At 38.0% G+C, this 12474-nt stretch overlaps 1 protein-coding gene across 2 annotated transcripts in view; it reads right to left on the bottom strand.

The window, feature by feature from the left end:
• Positions 1 to 12474, bottom strand: part of NPEPPS (aminopeptidase puromycin sensitive) — a 111201-nt gene that overhangs the window by 46218 nt on the left and 52509 nt on the right. For both annotated transcript variants that reach the window (XM_055576049.1, XM_055576050.1), the window contains one exon: positions 1816 to 1893. In XM_055576049.1, the coding sequence (XP_055432024.1) occupies positions 1816 to 1893 (78 nt within the window). The remainder of the gene's footprint in view (positions 1 to 1815; positions 1894 to 12474) is intronic.

The following is a 12474-nucleotide window of genomic DNA, read 5'->3' as shown; positions in this document are numbered from 1 at the left end:
TGATTTGTTGCTGTCTCCAGCCCCAAGCTTCTCCCCTCTGCCATATGAGAGAACAGCATGCTGCACATAGCAGCTACTCACTACAGAGCCTGGCATCAATAGTCATATGAGCTCAGTGGAGTTCAGGGAAGTTGGCAATGTGTCTGCAGATGATCAGCAGTCCTCCGGGCGATGTGTAAACAAGAAATATCTGTTGTAAGCCACTGATATTTGTGATCCCATTTGTGGGTTAAAATGTACACATACACTTAGGTATACACAGAATGTTTCTGGAAGGATTCACTAGACAGTAAAGGTAGAAAATTCACTAGACAATAACATTTCTCAGAGAGAGAAATTCTCAATGTTCAGGTTATAATCTTCAGTATCTTTTAATACAGGTTTATGGCAAACATTTGTTTTTATAATAATTTCACACAAAAATAATCCTAGTGAGAAAAAGACAAAATGAAAGGTCTTTAAGAGTACCACGATAAAACTTCTCCAATTTAAAATTTTTCTATAAATACTTTCATATTGAGGGAATATATTCTCAATATAAAAATTATGGAAAACAGAGAAGGGTATAAATAAGAATAAAAATCATCAATTGTCAACAACCAGACATATATTATTCATACCATTTTAGAGATATGATTCATCACCTTGTATGTGTAATTCTATATTCTGCTTTTCAATTTTACATTATAATAAGTACTTTACAGTGTTAAGAATTCATAAACCTCACTTTTAACTGCTGGATGTATTCATCATACATATATGTCATAATTAGCTTAATTATTCCTTTAGTGTTGGACAAATGTATTAATTCTAATTTTTTACTATCTTAGTAATGTCTGAACAGACACTTCTACGCATATGGTATTTCTTGTATTTATGACTTTTCTTTAGGATACTATATTCCTAATACCAGAACTTCCAGGTCAAAAGACATGAATATCTTTAGGCTCTTAACACATACTGCCAGGCTGCTTTCCAAATAAATCACATGGATTTACATTCTTAATAGTAATATTAAGGCAGTCATACTTAGATTCATTTTTTTACTTCTGATTACATGACAGACAAAAACTGGTATTATCAGTAGCAGTTATTTTAATATTTCTCATTACGAGGAGGGCAAATATCTTAACACACTGTTATTCATTTGCATTTTCTTTCATATTATCTGTGGTTTTTCATATGCTCATTTATCAAAGTCTCAGTACTTTACCAACTGATTTGTATATAATTTCTTCCATTATATTCAGCTCAGAACGTCTAGTTTCTTTGTGCTTTTAAATAGCACATATAGTAATGTATCAATGAATCTTTCCTTTCATGCCCTCACTTAGCATAGCATCTCTCTAATCTCTCTAATTGTACCTCAAAATCATCTGTGGAACATTTGCCTCAGATATTTGGATTCAATTAGTAGAAGAACTAGGTAGATGTAATTTTAAAAAACTGAAACTGAAAAAGTGAAAACAATGCATTATGTTCTAGAATAGAATGACTGTCATTTTTCACTTTTTTCTGGTGGGCTAAAAGTTGAAATGAACCTGCCTGTTGTAAGCTCTATCTTAATACTTTGTTATTGTTGTTCAGTTGTCAAGTAGTGTCTGACTCTTTGAGACCCCATGGACTGCAGCACGCCAGGCCTCCCTGTCTCTCACCATCTCCTGGAGTTTGCCCAAGATCTTAATACTTAATCTCCCTAAAACAAAGAGCTTTTTTTAAAAACAACAACAACAAAAAAGAAATGCAATAAATTTGGGGGGAAGAAGTAAGATGTCACTATTCATTATGGGATTTTATAAAAGCCATGTCTCCTACCTGGTTGGAGAGTACTAGGAAAAGACAAGGTGACTTTTTCATCTTCATTTTGATAGTTAAATCCTGTAGCATGTATTTCTGGAATGGAAAAAAAAAAAATTACTTCACAAATCTGACTGGACCAAATCCAGGCTGCAGCAATTAACACTTTCAAGAGCAAAATCTCAAATAAAATTAAATATTCTGAATTTAATAAATTAAGCTCCTATTAACAAGAGTGTCGTTTCAAACTAACCTATTTTAGACTATGTAACCTAAGTATGCTTCTTAAAAACAACTACACATCCTACATTAATTCACAAAACTTCCATGATATAAGGAAATAGGGCTACTATAAATGTGAAAAGGTTTTCTACCGGATTCTCAGACACACTTCATCCTTCTTTGTGTGATAATGATACTTCTTTATTTGTTGCAGTCTTACTCCTGAACATTTGAAATACAGAATAGGTTGCCAAGATTTCAGTGTTAAAGATATGTTAGTGATAAAGAACCCGCCTGCCAATGCAGGAGACACGGGTTAGATCCCCGATCTGGGAAAATGCCACATGCAACTAATTTAAGCCCATGCACGCCCATGCAACGCAACTAATGAGCCTGTGCTCTAGGGCCCAGAAACTGCAACTCCTGAGACCACGTTCCGCAACTACTGAAGCCTGTGCACCTAGAGCACAGGATCTGCAACAAGATGAGCCACTGTACTGAGAAGCCCTCCCACTGCAACTAGAGAGTAGCCCCCGCTCCCCATGACTAGAGAAAAGCCAAAGACCCAACACAGTCAAAAATAATTCAAAAAAATAAACAAAACAAAAAAACAAATTTATGGCTGAAAGTTCTGTTCTCCCACTCAAACACAGGTAACAATTCCAACAAGATGTAAGTCTTATTTCCACTGAAATTCTTGTGTTGTTACATTTTATAGAAATAAGGAAGGTAAAAACAGGTGTGCAGATTAAATTAAGGTTTTGATTTACTTCCTACAAGTAGTAAGAAGTGGAGAAGGCAATGGCACCCCACTCCAGTACTCTTGCCTGGAAAATCCCATGGACAGAGGAGCCTGGTAGGCTGCAGTCCATGGGGTCGCTGAGGGTCGGACATGACTGAGTGACTTCACTTTCACTTTTCACTTTCATGCATCGGAGGAGGAAATGGCAACCCACTCCAGTGTTCTTGCCTGGAGAATCCCAGGGATGGGGGAGCCTGGTGGGCTGCCGTCTATAGGGTCGCACAGAGTCGGACACGACTGAAGTGACTTAGTAGTAGTAGTAGTAGTAGTAGTAAGAAGAGCCTGCTTATTTAAATGATACTTCAGAATGCTTAGTTGACACTTTAGGAAAAGAGCTAAGCAGATCAACTCCCACCCACATCTTCACTCCGAAAGAAAAACTGCCCAAAGAGGTAGCCTTAATAAGCACTTGAAAAGATGTTTAACATCTTTAATCATCAGGGAAATGCAAATCAAAACCACAATGTGATACCACTTCATACCCACTAGGACAACTATAACCAAAAAGACAATAATAAGTTTAGGGAGGATGTAAAGAATCTGGAACCCTCACAACATTGCTGATTGGAATGTAAAAATGTTTCCAAATGTTCTGGGTAACAGTCTGGCAGTTCCTCAAAAGACTAAATACAGAATTAACTATATACCCAGAAATTCCACTCTTAGGTATATACCCAAGAGAAATGAATAAATACGTCCATACAAAAACGTATACACAAAGGTTCTTAGCAGTCAAAAGGCAGAAACAACTCAAATGTCCACCAACTGATGAACAGATAATATGGGATATACAATGGAATACTATGTGACAATAAAAAGAAATGAAGTGTTAATATATGCTACAATATGGACAAGCCTTGAAAACATGTTAAGTGAAAGAAACCAAACACAAAAGGCCACATGTCTATATGAAATGTTCAGAATAGGTAAATCCATACAGACAGAATGTAAACTAGTGGCTGCCTAGGGCTGGAAGGTCATGCAGAAATGGAAAGTGACAGCTCATGGGTACTTTGTTTTTGGGCTGATGAAAATGTTCTAAAATGGATTCTGACGGTAGCTTAAAAACCACTGAATTGAATTCTATAGTGTGTGAATTTTATCTCAAAAAGTTTTTATTAAAAGAGAGGCAGCCTTACCAGTCACAGGCTTAAGTTTGATATGGGTAACAGTGATTCAGATTTAATGACATTCTATGAGTCAGGCAAGATGCCCACAATTCACTCTCTTCTCGTAAATTACCAAAGATTAAATTCCCAATGTTTCTAATATGATGGTTCAAACATGTTTTATAAAGCCAAAATCTTTATAAAACCAATACAAATTTATAATTTGTTTTTAAAAGAACTTTATAATCAATTATTCCTCATTTTACAGATGAAGAAAATGATGTATATAAAGTAAATGATTTACTCAAGATCACACTGCTAGACTAGAACTCAGTTCCTTTGCTATTCCTATTGCCAAAATTCTTTCTACTATCATAAGATAGCTCCTAAATTTGAACAGAAATTCAAAGTTTGGTATATATACAATACTGATGAAATAAATCTCTACTGAAACAATGACTTTTGCTGGCAAAAATCTGAGATTTGCTCTAACTTGATCCCCAAGAATAGAATACTCCTTAGCCTACAGGGAAGCTAAAACAAGATTAAGAATGCACTTTTCTAACTCAGATATAAAGTAGCATTATGGTACCTCTAAGGTACTCTGCGGAGAAGGCAATGGCAACCCACTCCAGTACTCTTGCCTGGAAAATCCCATGGACGGAGGAGCCTGGTAGGCTGCGGTCCATGGGGTTGCGAAGAGTCGGACACGACTGAACGACTTCACTTTCACTTTTCACTTTCATGCATTGGAGAAGGAAATGGCAACTCACTCCAGTGTTCTTGCCTGGAGAATCCCAGGGACGGGGGAGCCTGGTGGGCTGCCGTCTATGGGGTTGCACAGAGCTGGACACGACTGAAGCAACTTAGCAGCAGCAGCAGCAAGGTACTCTGATCAAAAACTATCTCTATAAAAGTTTACTAAAATGCACAAGAAAAGCTTCAAACTGCTAAGAAATGAAGACAGAACAGCAAAAGAATAGCAGTTTTTAAATGGAAACAATCAAATACTGTATTGCTAGATTATATCCTACTGCATATCCTTCCAAATGTACACATATCAACTACACCTGTGTATAAAACAAAGAGCAAAATTTCCTCCAAAATTCTCTCTCAGTAAAAAGAAAGTAGCCATATATCTGAATTCTTTAAAAGTCTCCTGGATTATGGGATACTCTTCTAATTGCTTCGTGTGGACAACATGCTACGTTTGCAAAAGTCGAGTTTGAAATAACCTCAGTCACTTGTAGTTTTGTACATCACCACCACTATTCAGTGGCGCGAGCCAAAAATAAGAAATCATCCTAACTGCCTCCCCCTCCATGTCTCTTTGTCTCTAACACCATATATTCAACAAGCAAGTTCAACATTCTTAATCCCAGAATTTTCAAGGTTTTACCACTACAGCCCAGTCCTGTGTATCATTACTTCTCTCCTAGGTCACTATAATAGCTTCTTAACTGGTCTGTTTCCATTTTTGCTGCCTTATAGTCTACGTTATAGCAGCTAGGGTAATCGGCGAGATCAAAGCCTCTAATGGGAGTCCTACAATATTCAGAAAGAAAATCTAAATCTGCTTGAGATGGGCAACTATTTCTTGGAGAGGATCCAAAAAAAGCACTAATCACAAAAAAACTGACAGATCAGATTTCATTAATATCCTACTGTATAACACAGGGAACTGTATTCAACAGCCTCTGATAAACCATATGGAAAAGAATATGAAAAAGAATATAAATGTAAAAAACACTTAAAACTTGTAATTATCAAAAGACACTATGAAGAAAACGAACAGGCAAACCACAGACAAAGAGAAAATATTTTACTTTGTATAGATGCAAAAAACTTATATCCAGAATACACATAAAAACTTCTACAACCCAGTGATAAAAAGGCAGATAACCAAAAACATCTTTAACAGAATCTTTGACATTGGTCTCAGGAGTACAATATCTTTCTAGATATATTTCCTCAGGCAAGGGGGAAAAAAGCAAAAATAAACAAATGGGATTACATCAAACTAAAAGGCTTTTGCACAGCAAAGGAAACCAACAATAAAACAAAACGACAACCTATCAAATGGGAGAAGACATCTGCAAACAACATATCCTATAAGGGGTTAATCTACAAAACATTATAAAGAACACATATAACTAACAATAATAGCAACAAAAACAACCTGATTTGAAAATGGACTAAAAAGAGGAACTAAATAGACACTTTTTCCAAATAAGACATACAAATGGCCAATAAGCACATGAAAAGATGTTCAACATCACTAATTTTTAGGGAAATGCAATTCAAAACCACAATGAGATACTCCCTCAGGCCAGTTAGACTGGCTATTATCGAAAAGACAAAAAATAACAGGCCAGTGCTCTGTGACAACATGGAGTGATGGGGTGGGGAGGGAAGTGGCGTTCAGGATGGGTGGGTTCAGGATGAGGGGGACACATGTATACTATGGCCGATTCACATTGATGTACGGTGAAAGTGAAAGTCGCTCAACTGTGTCCGACTCTTTGTGACCGCATGGACTATACAGTCCATGCAACTCTCCAGGCCAGAATACTGGAGTGGGTAGCCTTTTCCTTCTCCAGGGGATCTTCCCAACCCAGGGATTGAACCCAGGTCTCCCACCTTGCAGGCAGATTCTCTACCAGCTGAGCCACAAAGAAGCCCTGATGTATGGCAAAAGCCATCACAATATTGTAAAGTAATTATCCTCCAATTAAACAAAATAAATTTTTTAAAAAAGGTAACAAAATGTTGGCAAGGATCTACAGAAAAGGAACTTTCACACACTGTTGGTGGGAATATAAACTAGTATAACCACTATGGAAGACAGTATGGATATTCCTCAAAAATTTAAGAATATTACTACCATATGACCCAGCTATCCTACTTCTGATATTTAGCCAATGAATAGAAAAACACTATTTCAAAAAGAAATATGCATCCCTATGTTCATCACATTTACAATAGCAAAGATGTGGAAACAACCTACGGACCCATCCACTGGTGAATGAATTAAAATGTGGGATATACAAAAAATGGAATATTACTCAGCCATAAAAAGATGAAATCTTGTCATCTGTGACTACATGGACAGACCTTGAGGCTATTGTGCTAAGTAAAATAAGTCAGATAGAGAAAGGATACATACCATATGATACCACTGAGATTATATACATATAAAGTAATTAGGGACTTCCCTGGTGATCCAGTGGCTAAGACAACATGCACCCGATGCAGGAGGCCCAGGTTTGATCCCTGGTTGGGAACTAGATCCCACACGATGCAACTAAGAGTCTGCATGCCACAACTAAAGGTCCTGGGACGATCTGGTGGTAAGCACACCATAAGGGCATACAGAAGTAGAAATACAATGCCGTGCACGTGAAAAATATGACAAAATGCTGTTGTAGATGTGGAGCAACAACTAGAACTCATATTTTGCCACTGATGCCTCACTGTCATTCCTCAAAGACTGCAAGCATTCTCTAACCTCAGAGTTTCTGCAACTTCACAAAAAATTCTTTATCCAGTTACCTACACATTTTATGTCATTCAGGTCTCTGCTCAAATAATTTCTTTAGAAATCTGTTCCATCACCTTAAACAATAGGCTTCATTCTATATTCTGTTCCTGTGATTTCTGAGTACTTATCACTACATTCATTACATTACATTATTTATTACTTATCTTCCCAAATTGAATACATGTATCTGGAATGTTGACTCCTAGTTTTGTCCACCACTCTACCTCCAATGCTAGAATGATTTCTGGTACACAGTAGGTTTAGTAATCATTAGCAGAATGAATAGCTCACTTCAAAAACAACATTCTAGGCGATTACATCATGAAGATCATCAATAGGACCCATATAAAATATATTAATAAAAAATACCTTTACTAATGATATATGAATAGGGATTTATGGCTAGAGAGAAAATTTTCAATTAAAACATAATACAGTAATTCAAAAAGGCCTTAGAAGATAGTATTTGCTCTGGAACAATCAGATTGTTCAAAGTGTGGAAAGCCATTAATATAATACTAAAGATACATGAAAAGTATCAATAGATATGCTTCAATAAAGTAGAGAAAAGGCAATATTACCAAATTAATGTTTACATTAATACAGTTATAATTTAAATTGTATATATGTAAACTGAGCATTATAAGTAGACAGTTTCCTACATCATGAATAAACAGTATCAATAACCTCAGATATGCAGATGACACCACTCTTATGGCAGAAAGCAAAGAAGAACTAAAAAGTCTCTTGATGAGGTGGAACAGGAAAGTGACAAAGTTGGCTTAAAACTCAACATTCAAAAAACTAAGATCATGGCATCCAGTCCCATCATTTCATGGCAAATAGATGGGGAAGCAACAGTAACAATGACAGACTATTTTGTTGGGCTCCAAAATCACTGCAGATGGTGACTGCAGCCATGAAATTAAAAGACACTTGCTCCTTGGAAGAAAAGCTATGATGAACCTAGACAGCATATTAAAAAGCAGAGACAATTACTTTGCCGACAAAGGTCCACCTAGTCAAAGCTACAGTTTTTGCAGTAGTTACGTATGGATGTGAGAGCTGGACTACAAAGAAAGCTGAGCGCTGAAGAATTGGTGTTTTTGAATTGTGGTATTGGAGAAGACTCCTGAGAGTCCCTTGGACTGCAATGAGATCAAACCAGTCAATCGTAAAAAAAATCAGTCCTGAATATTCATTGGAAGGACTGATGCTGAAGCTGAAACGCCAATACTTTGGCCACGTGATGTGAAAAACTGACTCAGGAGAAGACCCTGATGCTGGGAAAGACTGAAGGCAGGAGAAGGGGATGACAGAGGATGAGATGGTTGGATGGAATCACCGACTTGATGGACATGAGTTAGAGGAAGCTCCAGGAGTTGGTGACGGACAGGGAAGCCTAGCGTTTTGCAGTCCATGGGCTTGCAAAGAGTTGGACACGGAGTATGTCAAGGCTGTATACTGTCACCCTGCTTATTTAACTTATAGGCAGAGTACATCATGAAAAACGCTGGGCTGGATGAAGCACAAGTTGGAATCAAGACTGCTGGGAGAAACATCAATAACCTCAGATATGCAGATGACACCACCCTTATGGCAGAAAGTGAAGAACTAAAGAGCCTCTTGATCAAAGTGAAAGAGGACAGGGAAGAAGTTGGCTTAAAGCTCAACATTCAAAAAACTAAGACCACGGCATCCGGTCCCTTCACTTCATGGCAAATAGATGGGGAAAGAGTGGAAACAGTGACAGATTTTATTTTTTTCGGCTCCAAAATCACTGCAGATGGTGACTGTAGCCATGAAATTAAAAGACGCTTACTCCGTGGAAGCAAAGTTATGGCCAACCTAGACAAAATATTAAAAAGCAGAGACATTACTTTGCCAACAAAGGTCTGTCTAGTCAAAGCTATGGTTTTTCCAGTAGTCATGTATGGATGTGAGAGTTGGACTATAAAGAAAACTAAGCGCCGAAGAATTGATGCTTTTGTACTGTGGTGTTGCAGAAGACTCTTGAGAGTCCCTTGGACTGCAAGGACATCCAACCAGTCCATCCTAAAGGAAATCAGTCCTGAATGTTCACTGGAAGGACTGATGTTGAAGCTGAAACTCCAATACTTTGGCCACCTGATGCTAAGAGCTGACTCATTTGAAAAGACCCTGATGTTAGGAAAGATTGAAAGCGGGGGAAGAAGGGGACGACAGAGGATGAGATGGTCGAATGGCATCACTAACTCAATGGACGTGAGTCTGTGTAAACTCTGGGAGTTGGTGATGGACAGGGAGGCCTGGAGTGCTGCAGTCCATGGGGTCACAAAGAGTTAGACATGACTGAGCAACTGAACTGAACTGAAGCTTAACCAAACTTAACCTTGACAAAAAAATCTTAAAAAAATATTTAAAATGTGAGAATAGTAATCTTATAATCAGGCGTATGCAGTTATTCAAATCTGAGCCTTCACTGTCACATGTATAAAATTAAAATCATTACCTATTCTTTAGTTATTTGAAGATTATATATAATGCACTCTATGTAAAGTGTTTAGCATAGTGTCTGGTTATGACCTTCAAAAAATGAACACTCTTTTTCTAGATCATAATATATCTAACAGTTCTTTGTTAACTACAACTAATTCATTGTTGTTGTTGAGCCCCTAAGTCATATCTGACCCTGCAACCCCATGGACTGTAGCCCGTCAGACTCCTCTGTCCGTTGGATTTCCCAGGCAAGAATACTGAAGTGGTTGCCACTTTCTTTTCCAGGGGATCTTCCGGACCCAGGGATCAAACCTGTGTCTTCTATTTGGCAGAAGGATTCTTTACTGCCACCAGGAAAGCCCACTAATACATTATACCTGTATAAATAAGAACTCTTGCTGAAATTACTTACAACAGAGCACTACATTTCAGAAAAAAACTAAACATAACTGGCATTTTGAAATATGTGGACATAAACACACATATTTGGGTATAAGCATGCATGTGTTGAGTATGTATTTTAGTAATCAAATAAACAGAAGCAAAACTTGAATATAATCATAGCATGTATAAAACCATAACAAAAAAACCTTATACCCAAAACTACTAACAATACTCACTTTGACTAAAAAAGGTTATTCATGACAATATATACCTACAAAGTTAAAAAATAATTTGATATAATTTTGACTTAGAAGTGTAAAGAATTTCAGAACTATATACACAATATGCTATCATTTATGAGCACACACACAATACATATGTAGATACAGATATATAGACATACATATATCTATAGATATCTGTAGATATATAGACACACATGAACATATATGTCTATAAATGCTTAGAACATCTGAGGAAGGATACACACAAACCTAACAACTTTGTCTCTAGGCAGGAGAGGTAGAAGGCTGGAGAGGGGGAAAGTAGGCTTACTTAGTACTGTATAACTTTTGAATCTGGCATCATGCTGCTACTGCTGCTGCTGCTGCTAAGTCACTTCAATCGTGTCCGACTCTGTGTGGCCCCATAGACAGCAGCCCACCAGGCTCCCCCGTCCCTGGGATTCTCCAGGCAAGAACACTGGAGTGGGTTGCCATTTCCTTCTCCAATGCATGAAAGTGAAAAGTGAAAGGGAAGTTGCTCAGTTGCGTCTGACTCTTTGCGACCCCATAGACTGCAGCCTACCAGGGTCCTGAACATATTAATTATGAAAAATTTTGTAATGGTAAAATCTTTTCAAAGATACTCCTTTTGAGATCCTGATCAAATTTGTATAGCATGCCCATTTATCAAACAAATCTAATGAATATGTGTTCTCATTCTGGGCTTTCCAAGTACAGCTTATTAAGGAGGAGGCACTCTTGCCTAGATCTTTAGGACTCTGGTCAATCATAATTCAAAAACCACAGACATTCTTAGAGAACATATAAGGTGAAGTGGCTCATCCTGTTTCCACAGTCTACCAGTGCAAAAAGCTTTCACTACAACCAAAAGAAGGCAGACACTCTTAATCACTGTACCACTTCAGTTCAGTTCAGTCGCTCAGTCGTGTCCGACTCTTTGCGACTCCATGAACCACCACAGCACGCCAGGCCTCCCTGTCCATCACCAACTCCCGGAGTTTACCCAAACTCACGTCCATTGAGTCAGTGATGCTAACTAATCATCTCATCCTCTGTCATCCCCTTCTCCTCCTGCCTTCAATCTTTCTTAACATCAGGGTCTTTTCAAATGAGTCAGCTCTTCATATCAGGTGGCCAAAATATTGGAGTTTCAGCTTCAACATCAGTCCTTTCAATGAACACCCAGGATTGATTTCCTTTAGGATGGACTGGTTGGATGTCCTTGCAGTCCAGGGGATTTTCAAGAGTCTTCTCCAACACCACAGTCCAAAAGCATCAATTCTTCAGCGCTCAGCTTTCTTTATAGCCCAACTCTCACATCCAGACATGACTACTGGAAAAACCACAGCCTTCACTAGATGGACCTTTGTTGGCAAAGTAATGTCTCTGCTTTTTAATATTTTGTCTAGGTTGGTCATAACTTTCCTTCCAAGGAGTAAGTGTCTTTTAATTTCATGGCTGCAATCACCATATGCAGTGATTTTAGAGCCCAGAAAAATAAAGTCTGACACTGTTTCCACTGTTTCCCCATCTATTTCCCATGAAGTGATGGGGCCAGATGCCACGACCTTAGTTTTCTGAATGTTGAGCTTTAAGCCAACTTTTTCCCTCTCCTCTTTCACTTTCATCAAGAGGCTTTTAAGTTCTTCTTCACTTTCTGCCATAAGGGTGGTGTCATCTGCATATCTGAGGTTATTGATACTTTCCTGGCAATCTTGATTCCAGCTTGTGCTTCTTCCAGCCCAGCATTTCTCATGATGTACTCTGCACAGAAGTTAAATAAGCAGGGTGACAATATACAGCCTTGACGTACTCCTTTTCCTATTTGGAACCAGTCTGTTGTTCCATGTCCAGTTCTAACTGTTGCTTCCTGACCTGCATATAGGTTTCTCAAGA

Source organism: Bubalus kerabau, chromosome 4, assembly GCF_029407905.1.
Source record: "Bubalus kerabau isolate K-KA32 ecotype Philippines breed swamp buffalo chromosome 4, PCC_UOA_SB_1v2, whole genome shotgun sequence".
Lineage (NCBI taxonomy): Eukaryota > Metazoa > Chordata > Mammalia > Artiodactyla > Bovidae > Bubalus > Bubalus kerabau.
This window is presented reverse-complemented; position numbering and strand designations above follow the sequence as displayed.